General features: G+C 43.0%; 1 protein-coding gene across 1 annotated transcript in view; it reads right to left on the reverse strand.

Annotated features, from left to right (window-relative positions):
* The window catches only part of FAM124A (family with sequence similarity 124 member A), a 36,654-nt gene extending 30,059 nt beyond the window's left edge, over nucleotides 1-6,595 (reverse strand). Inside the window, exon 1 of the mRNA XM_038139576.1 lies at nucleotides 6,417-6,595. Coding sequence (XP_037995504.1) covers nucleotides 6,417-6,475 — 59 coding nt within the window. The 5' untranslated portion in view covers nucleotides 6,476-6,595. The remainder of the gene's footprint in view (nucleotides 1-6,416) is intronic.
* Between the last annotated feature and the right edge of the window lie 13,607 nt (nucleotides 6,596-20,202).

The following is a 20,202-nucleotide window of genomic DNA, read 5'->3' on the forward strand; positions in this document are numbered from 1 at the left end:
CCATTGGAGGATCAGACTTGTGCATTATTAGACATGGTAAGAGTATCAGGAGCACAAAAGATACTGAACAATCCTCTGAGATCTGTGTGTGCCTCTCACTGCTGATTAGTGATATAGAACCTCAAAATACCCAAAAGAGGGAAGCATTCCACTGAATACCAGCAAGAAGCTGCTAGTGCAACTTGCAGTTGCTGAATGTGGTACCTAAAAACACTGTAAGCCTGTTTCTTTGGGTAAGAACACGTCTCTTTCACAGCTCCGGCTCACACAAGCAGTGCAGCTCCTCCAGCATCACATGGTGCTTGGGTTCCTTGGGCACACTGATCAGCTGTGGCACAGCACCACGTTAGCACAGCTACAGCACTGACAGCTGCAGCCATAAACAAACAGTCCCAAGGGAACTGCCTGGGACCCAGGCCAAGTGCCGTGAAACAGTCTGCACCTGTACCAGGAAACCTCTCACCTCCCAAAACATCCTGGCAAGTGGTCTGCTGGGAATGATCTCTGAACCATGGCAACGTGGCAAGACAAGTTCCTGGCCCATGGTAAAACATCCCCAGGAAAGATATGGGAGACAGCTAGATGGCCCCATTCAAACTGATCCCAACTAACCATTTTAATGATTCAACAATATGGACAACTCTGTCCTGTGCTCAGGGACACCCCTATGTGCTGTTTAATGCTCTGGTGTGGCTGGCACCAAGGTTTCTGAGTTGTGCAACATCCAAGGGAGCCTGCTGTAAAACAAACACATCTCAAGTAATTTTAACATAATACTACACCCCACTATGCCCGTGGTCTCCATTGCAAGGGCTCCTTAATCCCACTCCCCAAAATGAAATAGTGGAAAGTTTACAATCTCTTCTGCTCTCTGCATCCTTTGCTTGTCTACAATTGATGGAATGGAACCTGCTGGATTCACATTTCCCACGCCTTCTCTACCTAGACCTGTGGCACATTTCACTGTTCCATATTAAGTACTGTATTTAACAGCTTCTTTTCCTTCTCTTCCTCAGAAAATGCTCCACAGGGCACACAGGAGTATTTTATAGGAGCTAAAGTCCCAGGCATGAACTAGAAGATTTGGCTTTATAGCTCTGTCTTGGGTTTCTTATCACCAAATTCCTGCAGGTCAGATTTCAATCTCCTTCACTAATACCAGTCCACCCTCACAGTACTTCTACCTGTGCAGTCAAGAAGACTGAAATGGAATTACAGCAACTTGTCTCTAAACTCCTTGCTCTGGATTTCTTGGAAAGTGACAAAGACAGATGACGGGTTCACATTGGGCAGCTCTAACCACTACACTCCAGAGCTTATTACCAACAGCAATGTCTGAGACCCCACATGAGAGACACCATTGTTGTATAAGGTTTGAAAAGTTGTTTGTCATCTTCTAAAAAGCACCTGATGAGGCAGGACCACTCTGTGCTTGAGTGAGCACACCTGGCTGCACACCCTGCTCACCACTCCCTCACAGAGCACTCCCAGAGGGACACATCAGGTGGAATGTATCCACGCATCCCAGGCCAGGGGCTGACTTATCCTCCTGAGGTCCTGGTTCTCTTAATTAACAACAGAAGAAGCCTGATTTATACCAAGCATCAAACCTTCACACAGCTACATTTAGCTGAGGTGAACCTTGCTGCTTGCTGGGACCTAAAATTTATGGGTAGCTCATGGCCTCCAGAATGTGATCTAAAGTCTGTTTCAACCTTGCTGTCCGTGCCTTGCTCCAGTGCCTGGCACTCCCAGGTCTGCCTGCCCCAATGTTCAACCAAACAGCTTCACTTCACTGAGTAAATGTGGTTGGAAATGGTGCCTCAACCCCAGTTTGTGACAAACAGCTCAACTTTACATCATTCAAATGTCAAACCAGAGACAACTTGAGTATCATGACATATCTGGACTGATGGGTCTCTACATGAAGTGAAAGTGTCAGTAAAAAAACCCCACAGCAAAACAACCCCCAAACCAAAACAAAAGAAGCTCCAAGGCAAAAATAGGCCTTAAAATAGCTTTCAGCATCAGTGGTTTGTGTTCCTGAGAGTTTCTCATAGATGGATGAAATATGTGTCAAGAGACTGACGTGTCAGTTTGAAGGACTGCCATACAAAGTCCTAAGTGTTGAATTCCTTAAAGCCAGAAACATGAGACATGAAATCAACCTCTCACCCCAATAAAATCTGATAATTTAAGTGACCCATTCTGACTGAGGACACACACGGATTACAGTGTTCTAGATATTTTACCTCTAAGTGGGGTACAACTTCATATATATATAGACATATATATACATTGGCTGCCTTACCATCCTCACACCTTTTACTGAACTGCAACAATTAAAGAAAGGCTTTTTTCATCTGCTTAAGAGATAAGTTAAGTTAAAAGGTTCAAGTAATTTGTGATTTGGCCAGGATTGCACATGCAGCTAGGGAGAGCCGTAAGGAAAACCAACAAACAAGTATAGAACACTCCAAAAATGAATATAATCTCTGCAAAATTAGTTTGAGGAATGGGAGACAGGAGAAAATGTAAAGGAGGCAACAAGCACCATGAAAATTAACTGAAACCAAACAGCACTGTATTTTGCTAAATATATGTTACAAATAGCTGCTGCATGGTACAGCGTCATAAACTTCAAACATCCCTTGTTTTTTCTGTTTTGCAATGGATTTCTCTATATCTTGTTGAACTGTTTTGTTGCCTACTACCAAAAAATACTATAACCATTCTTCCTAAAATTCATCAAATACTCAACAATTACCTACTGTTTAATCCAGTTTGCATCATCAATATTTACATTTTAAACCTACACAAAAAAACCTCCCCACCTGGTACTTCAGCAATGTCTCCCCACTTTCTCTAAAAAGATTAATAATTTATTTGAAATATAAGTGGGTAAGTTGCAAATTCAAATAAATTAAAAGTTATAACTTTTCAAAACTTTAAATTACTTTAAAGTGAGGAAAATTACTTGTTTAGGCTAACTTGGAGGCAATCAGTAAGCTAATGATTAAAGTGTGAACCTTTTAAGACATGGGCTCTTACAGCTGTGTAAGTGAACAAGTTAACTTCTGCTAGGAACTATCATGGATGTTGAAATGTTTAGAGCATTGATGGTTAGAACTGAGAAACCACCTGGTTTTCCATGTTCTCTTGGGATATTGGTCCTGAATGCAGTGAATTAAGCTGATGATTTGGCCTGGATGCCAGTGGTAGCCAATCTGCATCGCTGCCTCAAAATCAGGCACGCCTAACAACTTCCAAAATTGTCTTAGTTTGTCATCTTTGCTTTGCTGTTCAAAGACAGTGAAATAACAGCATTTGCATGGCTTGTAAAATGAAGAAAGTGTTAAAATTAATATTTCTACAATTCATTTTAAGTAACTGTTATTTTTCTCACTTTTTTGTTTTTCTTTGCTATTCAACTACAGTTCTGTAAACATATACATTTCTCCTCCCTTCCATCTTTCTTCTACCTGTTTTTGCCCTCTGTTTTCTTTCTAATAAAAGACCAAAGAAAGACTATTTTATTCTTCCTAAAATGTTAAGTTTAATAGTACAAATCCACTACTGAAACTATTACCAGAGAAAGCTTTTTGTCCTATACTTCTGGAATAAAAGTTTTCAGTAGCAGATGAAATAAAAGTTCTTATCCTAAAAACTCCTAAAATATGTTTCCTGAGAAGATACAACTTGTATAGGCAAAGTCTCTCAGATCTAGGATGGTCGAACTATTTCAAATCTCATTAATAAACAGCCAATATAAACTAATTGGCTTATACGTTCTATACCCTTTATTTAGGTACTTGACAACACCAGCTCAATCCATTCTTATTGGATTCAGGAACTCCAAATATGCTATTTTTGTTCAGCAGACTCTTTGACAACCCTATTTACCAAGGCAAATGCAGTAAGAGGAACATATTTTCTCAAGGATTAGGAAAATGAAGGCTTTGAATTGTAATTGATCTTGCCTTTAGCAGAGAGTTGTGCCTGCTTTTGTAGCTGGCAGCCACAACAAAACCTTAAGCAACATATGCCCTGTGGAGTACTTGATGTGTTCAATTTGTTAGCTGCTCTAAGCAGCTTCAGCAGCCCAGGCTCCGCGTAAGAGCTCACACATCATTATGTACCATCATTGAGATGACAAGGGCGTGCAGTGCCTGGAGTCACTACAGTCACTATCCACTATTGTTCCCTGAGTGACAGAAAGCGACCACTCCATGCAAAACTGCTACTGAATCACTCTGACAGTTGTTCCTCCTAATTCTTTCAGAGGATGGTTGCTGAAGCTCAGAATAGTTAATTTTTTATTTTTATTTTTTTTACCATTGAGTAATTGGTGAAAAAGGAATACTGTTCAATTTAGCAATAGCTGTGATGGGACTGAGACAAAGCAAATAGCAGATCTTCTGGTAACAGGGAAAAGCAAGTGCTGTGAACAGTTGGTTTGGTGAGAAAGCTGAAATATAAACATTGTGAAAGAGACATACGCAACATGTTTATCAGAATTAAATAGCTGCTAAACAAAACTAAAAATAATAATTGAAATGCAGAGACCCATTGCTTTTCAAAATAAACGTCGGAGCAAAGCACTGCAGTTATTAATTGCCATATGTCATTGTTCAAATTCCTCAGAGAGACTCTTCCACCAACCTATACTTTCCAGTGTCACCCATGGGACAGAGACACTTCATAAAATCATCAGCTTTAGCACCTCATCAACACCAGACACAAGCAGCTGTCATGCTGGTCCCTGAGGTCTAAAAGCTAATGTCACCAGCTGGGTCAATCCTTCCAAGTGCCTGTCCCAAGGAAACCCAGGTTCTTCCATTCCAGATAAACACAGCAAATTAAGAGTGACTTGACTAATCAAGGGGTTTTTGAGCTTTGAACCAGGCGTGAGTTCACTGATTACTTTGTCTTCCTTTTACCCACATCCCCAGTGGGGACTAACCCATATCTGGAAAAGAAGCCTGGATTTTTTTCCTTTGAACTTATGTCACATAAAATATTTTAAAGCTTTTACTGTTAGGTGTGCCTACAATACAAGGTGATGGGAAAAGTTCTTAATTTCTCAGACTACAGAAGAGATTAAAAAAAATAATTTGAATTACTAGCTGGATGTGTGAAAAAGATCGCTATATGCCATTCTCATATTTTAGATTTTTATTTTTATATTTATATTATATTATTTATATTATATTTTTATAATATTGCTACTTCAGTTTTGGTGCACCTGACACCACTGTGCAAGGAGTTAGCTTTACAGTTTTGGAAGAGCCAGACTAGAGGCCAAAGGAGATGCACCAGGCAAGGAGTTTGGAGAGAAACAGCTGGAGGAGCAAGGAGTGAGGAGAAGGAAGACTCGAGAAAGAACAGCCTCAGCAGGAGTATGCAATCTCCTTTTGCCCTTCCGGGGCCACAGGAGGAGCAAAGGCTCACTACCATTCCTGACAACATCCCACAGCAGCAGCATGTAGGTCAGGCCTGAAAGCACTTCCCTTTCTCTCCCACAGAGACGGGCTGAAGGTGTGAGCTGAACGGGAGATCCCATGGATCATCCTTGCAGCTCCATTAACTTAGGAGAAGTCATGCAGCTAACAAACACAGCACACCTCTGGCAGCATGGCCATGAAATCAGGGGAAAAAAAGCCTCCTTGACTGAGATGACACTCCCAGCAAAGTTTACAGCAGCTCACAGTCTAGCCTGGTGAGTATCACAATGAGAATCGTGACAACAGCAACCCACTTCCAGGGTGTCTGCAAGTCTAACTTGCTTTTGTAGAAGGCTCTCAATGGTCCTTCTGAGGAGTCAGCTCCCTCTGCCTGATGCTGTACGGGTGTCACTGCCAGAAGGAGAGGATAGGTCCTGGACACGCTCCCAGGCTATCCTCAGCCGCACTATCCCGGGATACAGGACTGGCGCGGCACCAAGCCCTGAGCAGCGCATCTGCAGCCCTGGGAGCCGAGAGCGGGCCGCACCGCCGAGCCATCACAGCGTGCTTTGGAGCTCAAACTTAAAGCCCGCAGCCACGACCTGTCCGTCTCTTCCTCCCCGTGGTTAGCAGGAGCACGGTGGGGACTGCTGCCCCGAAGGGGAACGCGAACTCCCCGGGGCAGTCGGAGCAGGGCGATGCCTCCCCAGGGGTCACGCCGGACCGAGTCCCAGGAGGGCAGGCAAGGCAAGGCAAGCCAAGGAGACTCGGCGCTGAGCGGGATGCTGCCGGGGCGCCGGCTCCCGCTGCCGGAGGGAAGCTCTGCCCGGGACACGAAGCCGCCGCCCCAGCCCAGCCCAGCCCCAGCCCCGCCGCTGCCGGGACGCGCTCGGCGGCGGCCGCCGGCAACAAGTGCAGCCCCGCGGGCCGGGCGGAGCTGCGCCGGGGCCCGGGAGAGCCGCCCGCACTCACCCGCCCGTCTCCGCTCCCGAGTCCGCGCACTCGTCCTCGCCGCCGGGATGCTTCTCCATGGCGGCGGCGGTGGGACCGGGGGCTCCGCGTCCGCCCTGCCGCCCGCTGGGAGCGGCGCTGCCGCCCACCCTGTGCGGCAGAGAGAGCAGCGACAGCGAGAGCAGCGACAGCGACAGCGAGAGCAGCGACAGCGAGAGCAGCGCCCGCTCCGCCGGCCCGGCCCGGCCCGGCCCCCGCCCCGCGCCGCGGGAGGCACCGCCCGCCGAGCCCGCTCCCTGCAGCGCCCGGCCCGCGGGCACGGGCTGTGCGCCGCGCTGGGACACGGGGACACTGCCGGCACGGGCTGTGCCCCACGCTGGGACACGGGGACACTGCCGGCACGGGCTGTGCGCCGCGCTGGGACACGGGGACACTGCCGGCACGGGCTGTGCGCCGCGCTGGGACACGGGGACACTGCCGGCACGGGCTGTGCGCCGCGCTGGGACACGGGGACACTGCCGGCACGGCCCGTTCGCCCCGCTGGGACACCGTGGTCACGGGCTGCTGGCTCCCAAAGTACGTCAGCACCTTCACCGTGACACTTCAGAGTTCCCTGGGCTAAAGGTGCAGCGCCCCATGTCCAGTGGAAGTTAAGAGAGGCTGTTGGATGTGTGGATGTTCTCGCCATCCATCCGGTCTTGGAACATCTGCTGTTACAGCCTTTTATTTGAAGTCTTTCACTGTGCTGAGCTTTCTCCAGCCTCCCTCAGTGCTGCCTGACACGTGTTCACAGAGTCACAGAATCACAGAATTTCTAGGTTGGAAGAGACCTTTATGATCATCGAGTCCAACCCATGTTCTAACACCTCAACTAGATCATGGCACCAAGTGCCACATCCAGTCTTTTTTTAAACACCATCCAGGGATGGTGACTCCACCACCTCCCTGGGCAGATGATTCCAGTATTTGACCACTCTTTCTGTGAAAAACTTCCTCCTTAATTCTAGCCTGTTCATTACATCGAATACAATAACTTTGAAATTACACACAGAAACGGCAAGGAGTGGTTTCCAAGCTGATGAAAATTTCTGTAATGATGCGAAAGGAGGGTTAGAGGCATTTTGAATGCTGCCTGTGAGGAAATGCTGATGTAGGAAAGCTGAGTGGTAGTGTCTATAAAGTGAGAGTGAAGGGAAAAGTTGTGGGTGCCCTCCTGTTGTCTATTTATTTTGTGTTTGGAAGTGAACACCAATCTCTTTTGCCATCACTTACAGATATACAAATATCCATCCACGCACGCAGGTGTGAACCATGATCTCACCCAGCCAAAAAAAAAAAAAAAAAAAGAAAAAAAAAAGAAAAAAAAAGAAAAAAAAAAGAAAAGATGTCTTCCCTTAGTCCACTGAGTCCATTCAGTCTGTGGCAGATTTTACAAGAGGAGGGGGCAGAAGTGATTTGTTAGCTCGGCTCTCTAACCTGGGAGACCAGCTCTTTGTCTCTTCTGAATCAGGTTCAAAGGTTCAAGCAGGAATCTGGGATGGGGTGCTCTGTGTTCCCCACAATGTAGATATTGTGGGACAATTAAATCTACCCTATAACTGGAGGCTTCTTCCTTTAATATTTTGTGGAAGATGCTTTGACAAGTTGGAATTTTCTTTTGGAAAATCTCTAACAATCACCAGATTTCTATCAGCTGCAGGCTCTTGGAGAAAGGGGTCAGAAGTAAAAAAAAAAAAAAAGTTTTTTTTTAATAAAAAATTATTTTCTTATACCTTTTCTTATTTATTTCTTACAAGAAAGAGGAAAAATAGTGAAAATCTTGATATTAAAGACATAATATATAGAATACATAAAGAAAAATATACCAGACTATAAAAATATACCACACAAACCTTCTATTGGTCTAAGAAATACTAAACTGGTTTAGTTTGCCACCAGTGCTTTTATATCCACCTCTACATTGCATGGCACTGCTGTCCTTTATGTCAAGCCTGCCAGTGGTCTCCCAAGTTGTATATGGCAGCAGAAATCAACAGTGACACCTAACATAGTTTAACAGGCTGGGTGTAGTTCATGCTGCTGTTGTCTCCAATGGTCTTGGTTCTCTGAAATAATCTGAGTGTAGGTAGGACTCTTGTGAAATAAAAAGAAAGGAGAACACCTTGGGAAGAGCTACCAAAACCCAAAGTGGTTATTTATGAAACTGGAGAATTCCCATTGCTCCACCTTGGAGAGACACTGAACTCATGTGCTGTCCTATGGCCTCTCAGCATCATAGAAGGTCAACCCACTGAGTGTCTTCAGAGATTTTTAGAGGAAACTTTCAGCTTCTACTATTCATCAAGAATTAGGAAAAAAATAGTATAGGAAATTTGGTGTTTGATCTGTTTTGACCATCTGATTGCATGCATGTCAGTTTGAAAGTAGATAAATGATTTCTCATTTTATGTGGAGGATTTCACATTAACATTCCCATAAATATAAGGATTTAGGTATGGAATAAGCCCCCTTAATAATCCCTCTTCCATTCTCTCCCCAGCAAGTTTTTAAAAGCTAGTTTGGACAAAATGCTATTAATGGGGCTCATACAGAACAGCCCTGTGCAGGCACCTACACAGTAATGCAGAACATATGGAAACAACCTATTCTATGCTTTGGGACTGGTAAACTGCCATCCAAAACAATTTACTCACAAAATGAAATTCATGCAATTTCTTTTAGGACTGAGACCAAAATGCTGTGCTTGCCTGCTTCCCAGCTTGCTAAAATCCGAATCACCACATTCAGGTAGGAGGCATTAATATTTTCAGATATTCTGGGTCATTAGGGGATTCCCCCAAGGCTGGACAGAGGCAAAACTGAAACAACAATTCTTGATTCCCACCTCAGGGCTCTGTTTTGGGTAAATATTTTATTCTCCATCACTGCAATGGCCATGAACAATGCTGGGCCTCACAAAAGCGGTGTTGGTAGTCTCTGTTACCAGGATTGCACAGACCTGCTTGTCTTTCTGATTCTTAGCCTACACACATGCATTTATTTAGCTAGTGCAACTGTGCTTAAAAGCAGGTCACTTTTATTTGCTTTTAAGAGTGGTTTCAAAGTGAAATAAACTGACTCGAGCCACTGTTGAACTGATTTAAGATGTAACCAAACCTCCTTAAATATTTAGAAATAGGTTTAGTTAAATTGATACATTTCTGTATATAAAATTTTAGGTGGTCAGCTAATAGATCTTTTCCATTTCTGACTTTTATTATTCTAGTTAGTTTTGTTTAAACACTGGAATATGAGGGGATCTGGAATAGATTTTATGCTGCATTTAAGATTAATTTATTCCATCTGTCCCAGGGAGGGAAAAAAGAAACATTCAAAGGAAATATATAATTAAGATAGTAAGTAAAGCTACCGCTAACTGTAGGTTCTCTTATTTATATATTTGCCCCATTTAACTCTGTTTTATTCTGGTCTTTCACATAATTATGGTGAAAAGGAGACTTCTCTGTGTTAAATTCCAAGCATTTAAAAGGTTTTAATGAATGAGGTGTTAACTCCTGCCCCTTACTTAGGTTTTCTCTGTTACCTGTGCTTCACATTAAGTCCTCTCTACTATTTGTTGAAAAAAGAGAAGTTAAGTTTTAATTACTTTATTACACTTGTGATGCTGTGATATCAGCTTAAAGACAAAGATAATAGTGAAAATATTTCTAAGTTAAATTTCCTCTAATTTCAAGCCTTTCATTTAATAACAGTGGTAGCAAGAACCCAGATGCAATAGTATCAGGAGACTTTGGATCTTCAAAGATGCCAAAAAAGTAAAACATTCTGTTCTCAAAACCAAACATGGCGGATGTGAAATGAACATTAGTTCTGCAGGAAGTTCTCTTGCTCCTACTTGCCTAGATCCAGATCTAAAATAGGACCTAAGGTACTTAAAAGAGGATGTAAAGCCTGTTTTTATGACTGTGTTCAAATCTATTATCATGGTAAGTCCTGCACAGAGGGTAATTAGGAGGTGTCTACCTTCCAAAGGAAACTTCCCCTGTATCTGGGGCTCTGTGTGCAAACTGCCCAAGGTTAACCATTTTAGCTTGCATCACCAAAGTTAAGCACCACCTAACTGCAACCTCCATCTGCTGTAATCTCTGTCCTCACCGAAGCAAAGGCAGGCAGCAGATCCTCCTTCATCACACAGTGGTCTCAGTAACTGAGAGCATGGTGCAGGAGAGCAATAGCTGCAGCCTCCAGCTGAGGAAAGGCAGACTGGGAAGCTGAAAGATGAACCGCACTGGATCACATGGGGGCTAAAAGAAGGGGAATCAAAAGCATCCATTTCCCCCATGAATTCATACTTGGATTCAAATTTCAATATCTTTTGTGCTCCCTGAGTTCTGTTTGCTGGGATATCATCTTTCCTGCACCAGCTGGGAGGATGGAATGTAAGCAAAAGAGTGTAGCAGGGTAGGGACAGAGGAGAAAAATGTGTCCCTTTTTACGTGACTGAAGCTCTGGTCATAGGGGTGTTCTGTTGGGGAAAAAGCACTCAGTTTTTTTCTTTTCCTGCAGCATTTGGGATCTCTCCCTTTTCCTGTGCAATTCGAAAACAAAAGATGACCAATACCACTGAAGTTTCTTCTGGCATTATGCTATAAATTAGAGAGCTTTTGAGAGACAGACCAAGGACCTATCTTAGCAGAGAATTCAGTACCACAGACAAAGAAATAGCAAAGATGCCAAAGGATGAGATTTTTCATTCCCAACTACAACCTTTCAAATTGCTGTCTCCACCCTCTGCTACCTGACTCTGGAGGCAGAATCTCACCCTCTAATAAGGGGTTCTGGATTCCATTCCTGGCACTTTTCACACTACTCTAGGTATTGCAGTGATGAACTTCTCAGTTTACAGAATCTGGCATATATAGAAAAGTTTTTCTCCTTTAATGGTCCCCGTGGAAATTAGCCCTCTGCAGGTCAAGGCTTTGTTAACATTCACTGCTGGACTTAAGACATGGGGTTGTGGTCAAAAAAAAAAAAGAGACAATTGCAGTTTTGGAAGGAGGAGGAAAATTATGGCTTGGCATGTGGTTCACTCTTCATGCTAGGTCAGCCCTAAAAGGCTGACTTTTAGACTGGTAAATGTTGCCAAAATAGTTGTGGCAGTTTCTCACATAGACTGTTGGGTTGTTTGGATTTTTAAAGGTTATGATAAGGTCAGTTTCATTTGTGGTAGGTCTCAAGCCAGACACCCAACCTCCTAAAGTTCTACAATTTTGAGGTAAAATACAGCTATGCAATAAAAAGCTATTTCTTCAAAGCACCAAGGTGAGGGTTTTCAGTGAAGTTTAAGGGAGCTTGGTTCCCAGGTCCCGCTCTTTCAAGTTTCATTTGAAAACTGTAGCACACACACACTCCTACCCAAGTTCATGGTACAGTACAACAAATGCTGATTTTATAAGCAAATTGCTCTTTTTTACTCAAATTCTAGTATATTAATGTTTTTATGGAAAATTTCTAGCACTCAGTAACAGCTGCTATAAAAACTTGACTATTTGGAGTCCTTTTCAGCATCATCCTAAAGCCCAGAACTCTATGGGAGCACAAGGGGAGGCAGAGCTGCACCCCATCACTGTTCAGGCTTCTGGTGGGAGGTTTGACCAATGTGGGTGATGAAAAGCCCTTTCCAGGGGAAGTAAAGTCAAGGTGACTCTGTATTATGGACATTAGGAACTGATCTTGCTCTTACGTTGTAATGATCCCATTCAGACAGATCTTTCCAGTGGATGTAATCAGTGGTGTCAGGATCAACACTCAGGATTGGACTTTGGGGCAGGGGCTCTGTGCCAGGCGATGCTGAATCAGTCCCTGAGCTCTGTGAATGCACTGACCAGTCCTGACATCCCAGATAAAGCATCAGAGGGGAGCCTTTGCTGCAAACTTTGACACAGCTCTTACTGGTGTGAGGGGACTTAAAAGGGCTCAGCAGCAGTTTGGGCAGCCCTGAAGGTGAAAAGCTTGGTACAAGGGCTACATGCTATGGTTGTGTGAAAGCAGGTGGAGGTCATGCACTTGAATTCCCCTTTTTGTGGTCACCAGCTGGTAGTGTTACACTGCACCTCTTCTTTGCTGCTCTGCAAGAAGGGAGAGCACCAGCACAATCCAAACAAAGCCATCTCTACTTTCTCTAGGACTAGAGAGCTGCTTTCAAGATATCGGTGGGTGGGTAGAGGCCTAAAAATTTGCACATTTCCAGGTACTTTTAGCCCACCTGGCCAGAGACTTCTCTGATCTGTGCTGGCTGACAGAGTACAGAGCTGTCTTTCTGTGGACTTGCTGAGGTAGGGAGGCAATACTCTAGCTTGAGCTAGAGTATGAGTCTGGTGACACTTGGGTGTTTGCCTTGTTTCCCTGCTGATGAAAGTGTTAAGAGTGTACTGGCACGCATCCACTAAAGCACAGTGGAAATGTTTCAGTTGACACATTTGAAGAAGTGCTAGCCAGTGTCACAAGTGTGAAAAGTATACCAGGAAAGCAGACAATGGACTTGCTGTCACTTCTTTGAGGTCAGTGAGACAGTTCTGGCTTCTGGTGTGTGTCCTGAACCCTTCACATATACTCAGTGAATGATTATTATATTCAGAAAAGCACTCCTATATTGGTAACCATGACAACTCCTATAAAATGAAGCTTTTTTCATGAAATAGTGTGATTTACAAGGCAGAGAAAACATTTATTTTCAAGGACCAATCCTGTACCCATTGATGTTCAAAGATGAAAGATTAAGATCCTGTGGTAGCAACAGTAAATATTACAGCAGCTTTTACATGTAGACTCTTTTGAGATTGAAAATAATCTTCAGGTTTTTTCCTTTGCAGCTGGTCATGACAGTAAAAAGTTTTACTCTGGAAAGCAGCTACATTTAAAATACTGTTGGATCTCCAAGGGAGATTTTATTTCCTAATTGTTCTACCACATTTACAAAAAATAAGTTTTGAATTACCTGTGATACAATTTTTTAATCATGAGATTGGCAGTCAGATGGTTCTACTAGGTTGAAATGTTTTTACTAAAACTTTTCATCCAGTAGCTGTGAATTTTAGCCACTGATGTATCAAACCAACATCAAGAATGCCTGTTTTATGCATAATATAAACAATTGTAAACACAGTGAAGTAGATCACTGAAATAAAATGTAAGCAATTTTCGCTAGAAGATATTTGATCCGGTTTCCACTTCTGAGATCTGTAAGCAGGAGTAGGTTCACTGGTGTACGGGGAGATGTTAAAGTCCCACTTGCTCTGGCTGGTGTAGGAGCTCCTGTGTCCGGTGGCTTTGTGCAGCCATCCCTTCCCCTCCCTCGTCAGGCTGAGGCTGTGACTGCTTTATCCCTTCTCCCATGTCGAGAGCAGCCTTGAATCTGTGATCTCTGCCTGTGCTGAGAACATTAGAAGGCAATGATGAAATGTTCAGGGCTAGGTTGGATGGGGCTTTGAGCAACCTGCAGTGGGAGTTGTCCCTGCCCATGGCAGAGAGGTTGGAACTAAATAATCTTTAAGGTCCTTTCCAACACAAAGCATTCAGTGATTCTACCAAAACCTGGCAAGCAATGAAAGCAGAGTCTTGTACAGGAACCATAGGAAGAAAATTATTGGGACTTAAATAGAAACACTCTGCCCCAAAATACGGGCCAGGCAGTTTTTTAATGTCTTATCAGAGCCGATAAATCACTGCAAGAATGTAAAATTTCCCAATTTTCTGGTTCATCCATTTGTACCATCCATTTTTTCTGAGAGTTTATGGATCATGTTAAAGGTCTCAACTAAACCTGCAAGCTGCATCATCCAATGACCCACAGAGCCAGGAGCTCTCATTCTTGTGCAGCTAACACAGCTAAAGGGAGGATGTCCATCTGCCCTTCTCTCCTGTCCCTGACTGTGCATGTGCACATCCTCATCTCCACACTACCTGGAGAATTTGAAGGAGCTAATCTGACTGAAACCCAGCCTAGCAAAAGAAAGAAATGGTTCATCCTCAGAAACATTACTTTCCTGGACAGACTCAGCTTCTCCTTGCACCAAGTCCAGCAGCAAGACAAAAGAGAGGGACAGAACAGCGTGACTGTCAGTGGATGGCTCCTCCAAGGCAGGGGACAGGATCCCAGCAGCCCAGATTCAATTTTACTTCAGCTGCTGTTCTCAAACTGCAGCGAAAGATTTGCAGAATTGTAACTGGGCCAAATAAAAGTATAAAGGGCAGAAACTTGGCCCAAAAACCCATTAGGCAGAAAGGATTATTAGGAAAGAAATTTGGATGCTATTTCTGTGGTCTGCAAGTTTTAACTGAAAAATACATAAGTTTTTTTGGCTTGTGTAAATCAACTTTATAAAATATCTTTGATGTTTAAGAAGCTCAGACATGTAATAGCTGGCTCTGGCATTTTGCAAGAAGTTCATTAAAAAGCCTAAGACCATTAGTATTGGTTGTAAACTCATTCTGTAGCCTGAAAGCCATCTGCTTATCTCCAGAGTTTATTGCCTTCCATCTACCTTAGTGTTTTGGATGGCTGCCCATCACTGAAGCATATGAGTGCCTTTCCTTCAAACTGCGGTGCCTCCTGGATTCCCTAGCTGCTCTGCAACCTTCTTTTATTAGAGACTATTGAAACAGTTGTACTAGGTCATATCCAAGATCCATCTAGCCCAGCATCTATCTCATCCAGTAGCCAGGATCAGACATTTAAGAAAATCATAATGACAGGACAAACTTCTAATGCTGCTTCCATGATTCATCTCCAGATGCAACTTTGATATGTTACAAGGGCAGGGAACAAAAGAGTCTACAAAGTGGATCAGGAGTTATCCCACTTCTTATTGTCCAGCAGTTTGGCTAAGAGAAAATGTGGCTGATTCTATGATTACTACACATTCTAGCAGCATTCTAGGGGAATCACATAGAGGTGAGGGAAAAATCTTAATGAAACAAGAAAGCTGTCTGGGTAGCAGTTACACTGTGATTTCACTCTCCATGGAAATCTGCACTGAGTAGGTGACAGAGAATCTAATGGCTGATGTCCTCAGCTCTGATGTGCCTCAGTCAGGGGTTTTGATGTAGCAAAACTTGTTGGTGAATCTGCCAAAACCTCCACGCTAGTGCTGCTGCCAGGAGCTGTGTTTTGTAGGTATCCAGTGTTTTATAGGTATCGTCCTGTGCAGAGATCACTGTAGAAAACACATCAGAGGCAACATCCAACTATCAAAGCTGCCGATTGCACCTCTCAGCTCCAAGCTGTTAGATGCACAAATCAAAGTGGAAGGAAACTCATCTGTATTTAAATGTTCTGTGTGTCAGGAAGAAGAAGGTCCTGTTCATGACAGTAAGATTGAAATGTGTCCTCTCTCCATCATGCTACAGAATTTGGCCTGGCTCTGCACAGCCCTGCCAGTCCCACTGGCCCTCTGCCTGGTTTCCCTTGGGCCACAGCTGCAACAACAGTATCAGTCTGGCTCCTCTGTTGTGGCAGTGGGGAGGAGGAGGGCTAAACTCTCATTTCCCTGCTCACCAGTTATTTTACTGGTTCCTATAAAGTTTCACGTAGCTGGTGTCCTGGGTGTGCAGGGGCTGTGTGACCCAAGCTGGGAGGGGTGTGCTGGCACAAAAAACCCCATAACTTATAGGAAGCCTCCAGAACCCATAGGAAGCCTCCATAGCCCAGGAGAATGCAAACTGCCTTCAAGATTTTCAAACACACCAGCTCTCAAAGATGAAAGGGAAAGATCTGATGTAAATGTGTCTGCTGCTACACCTACTTCAACAGATCTCCTGTGAGAGCAGACACTGCCAGAGTATAACAGGTAAAGAAAGTCTTTACAGGTGAACTTATGATGCAAAGAAAAGAATTTACTTTACTAGTCAGGATCATGTTCTGCAATGCAGATGGACATGAAATAGAAAAGTTTCTTTCTGAAACTACTCCTTTTCTCTGCTGATTGCTGGATTTTCCCCCAGAGTTGGGCCCATGAAGCTCAGTGGCAAATAGATCCTTTCAGAGAGCCAGGTGGGCAGTAAAAGGATGGCTTGGGAAAAGGTTTCCAAAGCTATTCTCAAGGCCTCTAACATGTAGCAGCTAAAAGAAGGACAATAACATGTGCAAGACACTCCTAATCCAAATCCCAGTAATGGAGTTACACGATAGGCTGCTGCCTCTTGCCTCTTAATTTATGAAGGATTAAGTGGTATTAGAGACAGTCTGCTATCCATCATAAAGTGCTCATGTCAGCATGTAAAAAAAATGCCACTCCACGGAGAACAGGGAATAAATTAATCATATCTCTTAAACTTGATATTCAAGGAAGCTGATCAGCATGTCCCTGTCTGAGGAATGTTGTTTATACTCAAAGAAATGGGGTGTGACATACAAGAAATGGTTTAGATATGGATTCTGGACAAAACAGAGTTTCATGAAACCAGTGGAAGAGTTATGTTCATTGTCTAAAAATGCAACATTGATCTTAACTCTAAGGCAACACTATCCGTTAGTTTTATCTGTCCAGAAAATGGTACTGCTATGTACTATGAACATCATTCTGTGTTTGCAGGACAGATCTCAAAAATAGTTCTTTTCCAGATATTTTCTATGATAATGCTATAGATATCAAGACTAGAAAAAGTCTTAAGCTTTTCTTAAGACTAAAAATGTCTAAGAACTTATAAATATTTTATTCCAAGTCTGCCAAAGGAGAAACTCAAACAGATAATTTTAAACACTTGTCTTTGCTTAAAGGATGTGAAAATAAGTTTTACAAGTTATTTCAGCTTGTCCAGAAGTTTCTCTCATAAATACTCTTCAGCAATTCTGTTCATGAAGTAATGATAAAGATGCCAAGTTTACTCATCTGTGATTTATCAAATAAAATCTCATCCTACATTTAGACAATCACTTTCAGTCTCATCTATTTAAAGGTAGGTGTCTACATCTGTGCTTAGGTTCCCACATAAAACTGATTGGATGTTCAGCGCTTACTGTCCACAGACAATGCAGATGCTCAGTAGTCTTCGAAATCTGCAACTCTTTTATTGCTCTATATATGAGCCATTAGTTCAAATGTTGGTTGCAGAGCTTAAGGAAGCTCTTGAGCATGTGAGAAAGGGATGGAGTTATTGATTGAAAAGCAGAGCATGCTCTTATACCATTCAAGGTTACACCATTCCTCTATCTTCCTCCAGTTCACATACACATTGCCATCTTCTGTCCTTTATTTTGAGTTGTGGCCCTAAGGAGATAACTTTTTTAACAAGTATCTTTTTTTTTTTTAAACTGACACAATTTGACCTCCTTTATCTCATCTTCAGTGTTTGCACCCTATTTGCTCATCTTCCTCAAAATTCCACTGCTTCTCTTGGTGCTCTCAGGAAGGCACAGCAGAAATACTTCTTACTGTGAGGTCCAGCATCTTGTCCTCTTACTGTGAGGTCCAGCATCTGCATATTGTCCTCACAAAGTCGGCTGAAGTTTGGCGAATACTTAGTATAAGGCAGTGCTGGAGCAGAGGACAATCTGTACTTCTATCAGCAAAGGCTATGTCACCTTCTTCTTCCATTCTCCCTCTACACAAGTCTGGGCTGAACTCATGAGAGAGACAGGCGGGTTTGGTGCAAAGAACCAAATAGTGTCAAATTCTAGGTAAAAGTGAGAGGCATGAATCACCAGCCCAGAGGACAAGCACAGGATAGAAGAGTAGTCTACATTTGGAGAATATTTAAAGGAAATTACTTGTCTGAAAGAAGATTTGAAAGAGAAGAAGTTTTCTGTCTGTGAAAGCAGGGAACCATTCTCTGAATGAAGACGTGTGTGCAGCTCTGTTTTGTATTCAAGGTAAACAGTGACCTTGCTGAGCAGGTATTGGGCAGAAAGAATTTTGCTTAATAACAGACATCTTCTGAGCACTCTTAAGTGAAGGAGCTAAGCAGACCTGCCTTAGTTAATGGAGAAAGACAGGCACCTTCAGGGTGATTCACATTGCATGGTGTCTCTTGTAATAATTTAAAAAGAGGCCTACACATGGGTGATAGGGAAACCGTCCAGGCTTATGATAGTATTCCTTACTCTTGAAGGACCCTTATAATACTACCTACAAACTGCCGTGAATGTAACTGCCTCAGCACACTGCCTACTTCTGCTAGATAAACATTTCTTGTGGGATAAGATCATTTATCTGAGGAAGAAAAGTTTCATTTAGTAACTACTATAGTTACTGTGGTTGCAGTATCATGAGATCACCCACATGAAGAAAGTGTTTATTGGATTGTTTGAGTGATTGCTTCCTTTCCTGAGTTTTTGGCAAAGATTTTGGGCAGTGGAAGAAGTAAATGGACCAAAAAAGTCTTATTCACCTCCCCACCCACATTGTCACCCTCGATTATATCAGCCATGATATAATAACACGTGTTTAAACATTCTGTAAGTAAGGAAGAATTTTAATGGGTGATAATGGTGGAAGCTCATAGCATGGCTTATGACTAATTTTGCAATGGTTGTGGAAAGTGTCGTAGGTGGCTCAGGGAACCAAGTGTGGGCTCTGGAATATTTCACCAGCCAATAAAAAAGAGGAGTGGTTTACTGTCCACTATAAAGTGGTTTATCTGCTGTAGTTTCTCTTCTACTGTGAGTGACCAAAGAGCACAGGCGTATCTATCCACCTTGTTGGGAAGGCAAAAGGCTGGACACAGGGAAGCCAACCTTCCCACAGAGCAGATGCCTGGTTAAACTTTGATCTTGCTGGGGTGTTGAGAGGGTTGATGGCTTTGTTGAAGGGGTAGGTGTGGCAGCAGCTCTCTGGCCACGGAGAGAAACAACTTTCCCAGGCATTTTCCTGGAGAAAAGTCTATGAGAAGATCAGAGAAAAGAATGAGAAACAATTCCTATCTTAACTTGGTACACCTGTTGTTATGAACACGTGAAATGTGTTATAGAAATTTGTGTACCAAGGATTAGTTTTTAATTAGCCAATGGTGATAGTATTTAAATTAATAGACCAATTAAGTCCAAGTATATCGTAACTGTCTATAAAAACAATATGTTTCTTAACAATGATTTTATATAATAAAAAAATTATTCAACCTTCTATAAATCATGGAGTTGATGCTAATTATTACCAGTTCAGGGATTCCTCGCAACAACAGGCAGGTAAACTTTACACAGTACTAAGAAGAGAGGGAGAGTTGTAAGAGTGTTGTCTTTGTTGTTTTGCATATGTTAGTGAAATCTAAAGGACTATGAATCCTGGTGCTAATCTGATATCTTTATTTGAAAAAAGCATCTCAGCTTTCCACAGCATCTTCAATAGCAGAATATTTACTTAGTCTATAACAAGAGATATTGCTATTTGCTTTTTTCACTATTTGTACAGATGTGGTTATAAGAGGAAACCTTTCCACAATATTCATCATACTGTTATTTGAACTAATTTTAGAACTGCTCCTCAATTACAACTTGGCTTTCTTTTCTTTTCTTTTCCATTCACTTAAGAAATGTCTGAAGTCCAGCCCTCACTCTTCTGCACCACAGCTTGGCAAAAATCCCTTGCATAGAGAGGAGCTCCCCTGATCCTGAGTGCCCTGCCCAGGGAACAAGGGATGGGGTATTGCTGTAGCTGTTGCAGCTGGTCCTTGGCTGTGGGCTGCCTCCTGCCTGCTGCCCTGAACAGCACTGGATTGTCTGTGTGTCGGGAGATCTCCCTCTTTCCCATGTAGCAGAGGTTCTTGGGGGAGATTCGTAGGCAAGCTGTCCATTTGATGAAGTTTAGACACCCAG

Source organism: Motacilla alba, chromosome 1 (genome assembly GCF_015832195.1).
Source record: "Motacilla alba alba isolate MOTALB_02 chromosome 1, Motacilla_alba_V1.0_pri, whole genome shotgun sequence".
In the NCBI taxonomy this organism is placed as follows: Eukaryota; Metazoa; Chordata; class Aves; order Passeriformes; family Motacillidae; genus Motacilla; species Motacilla alba.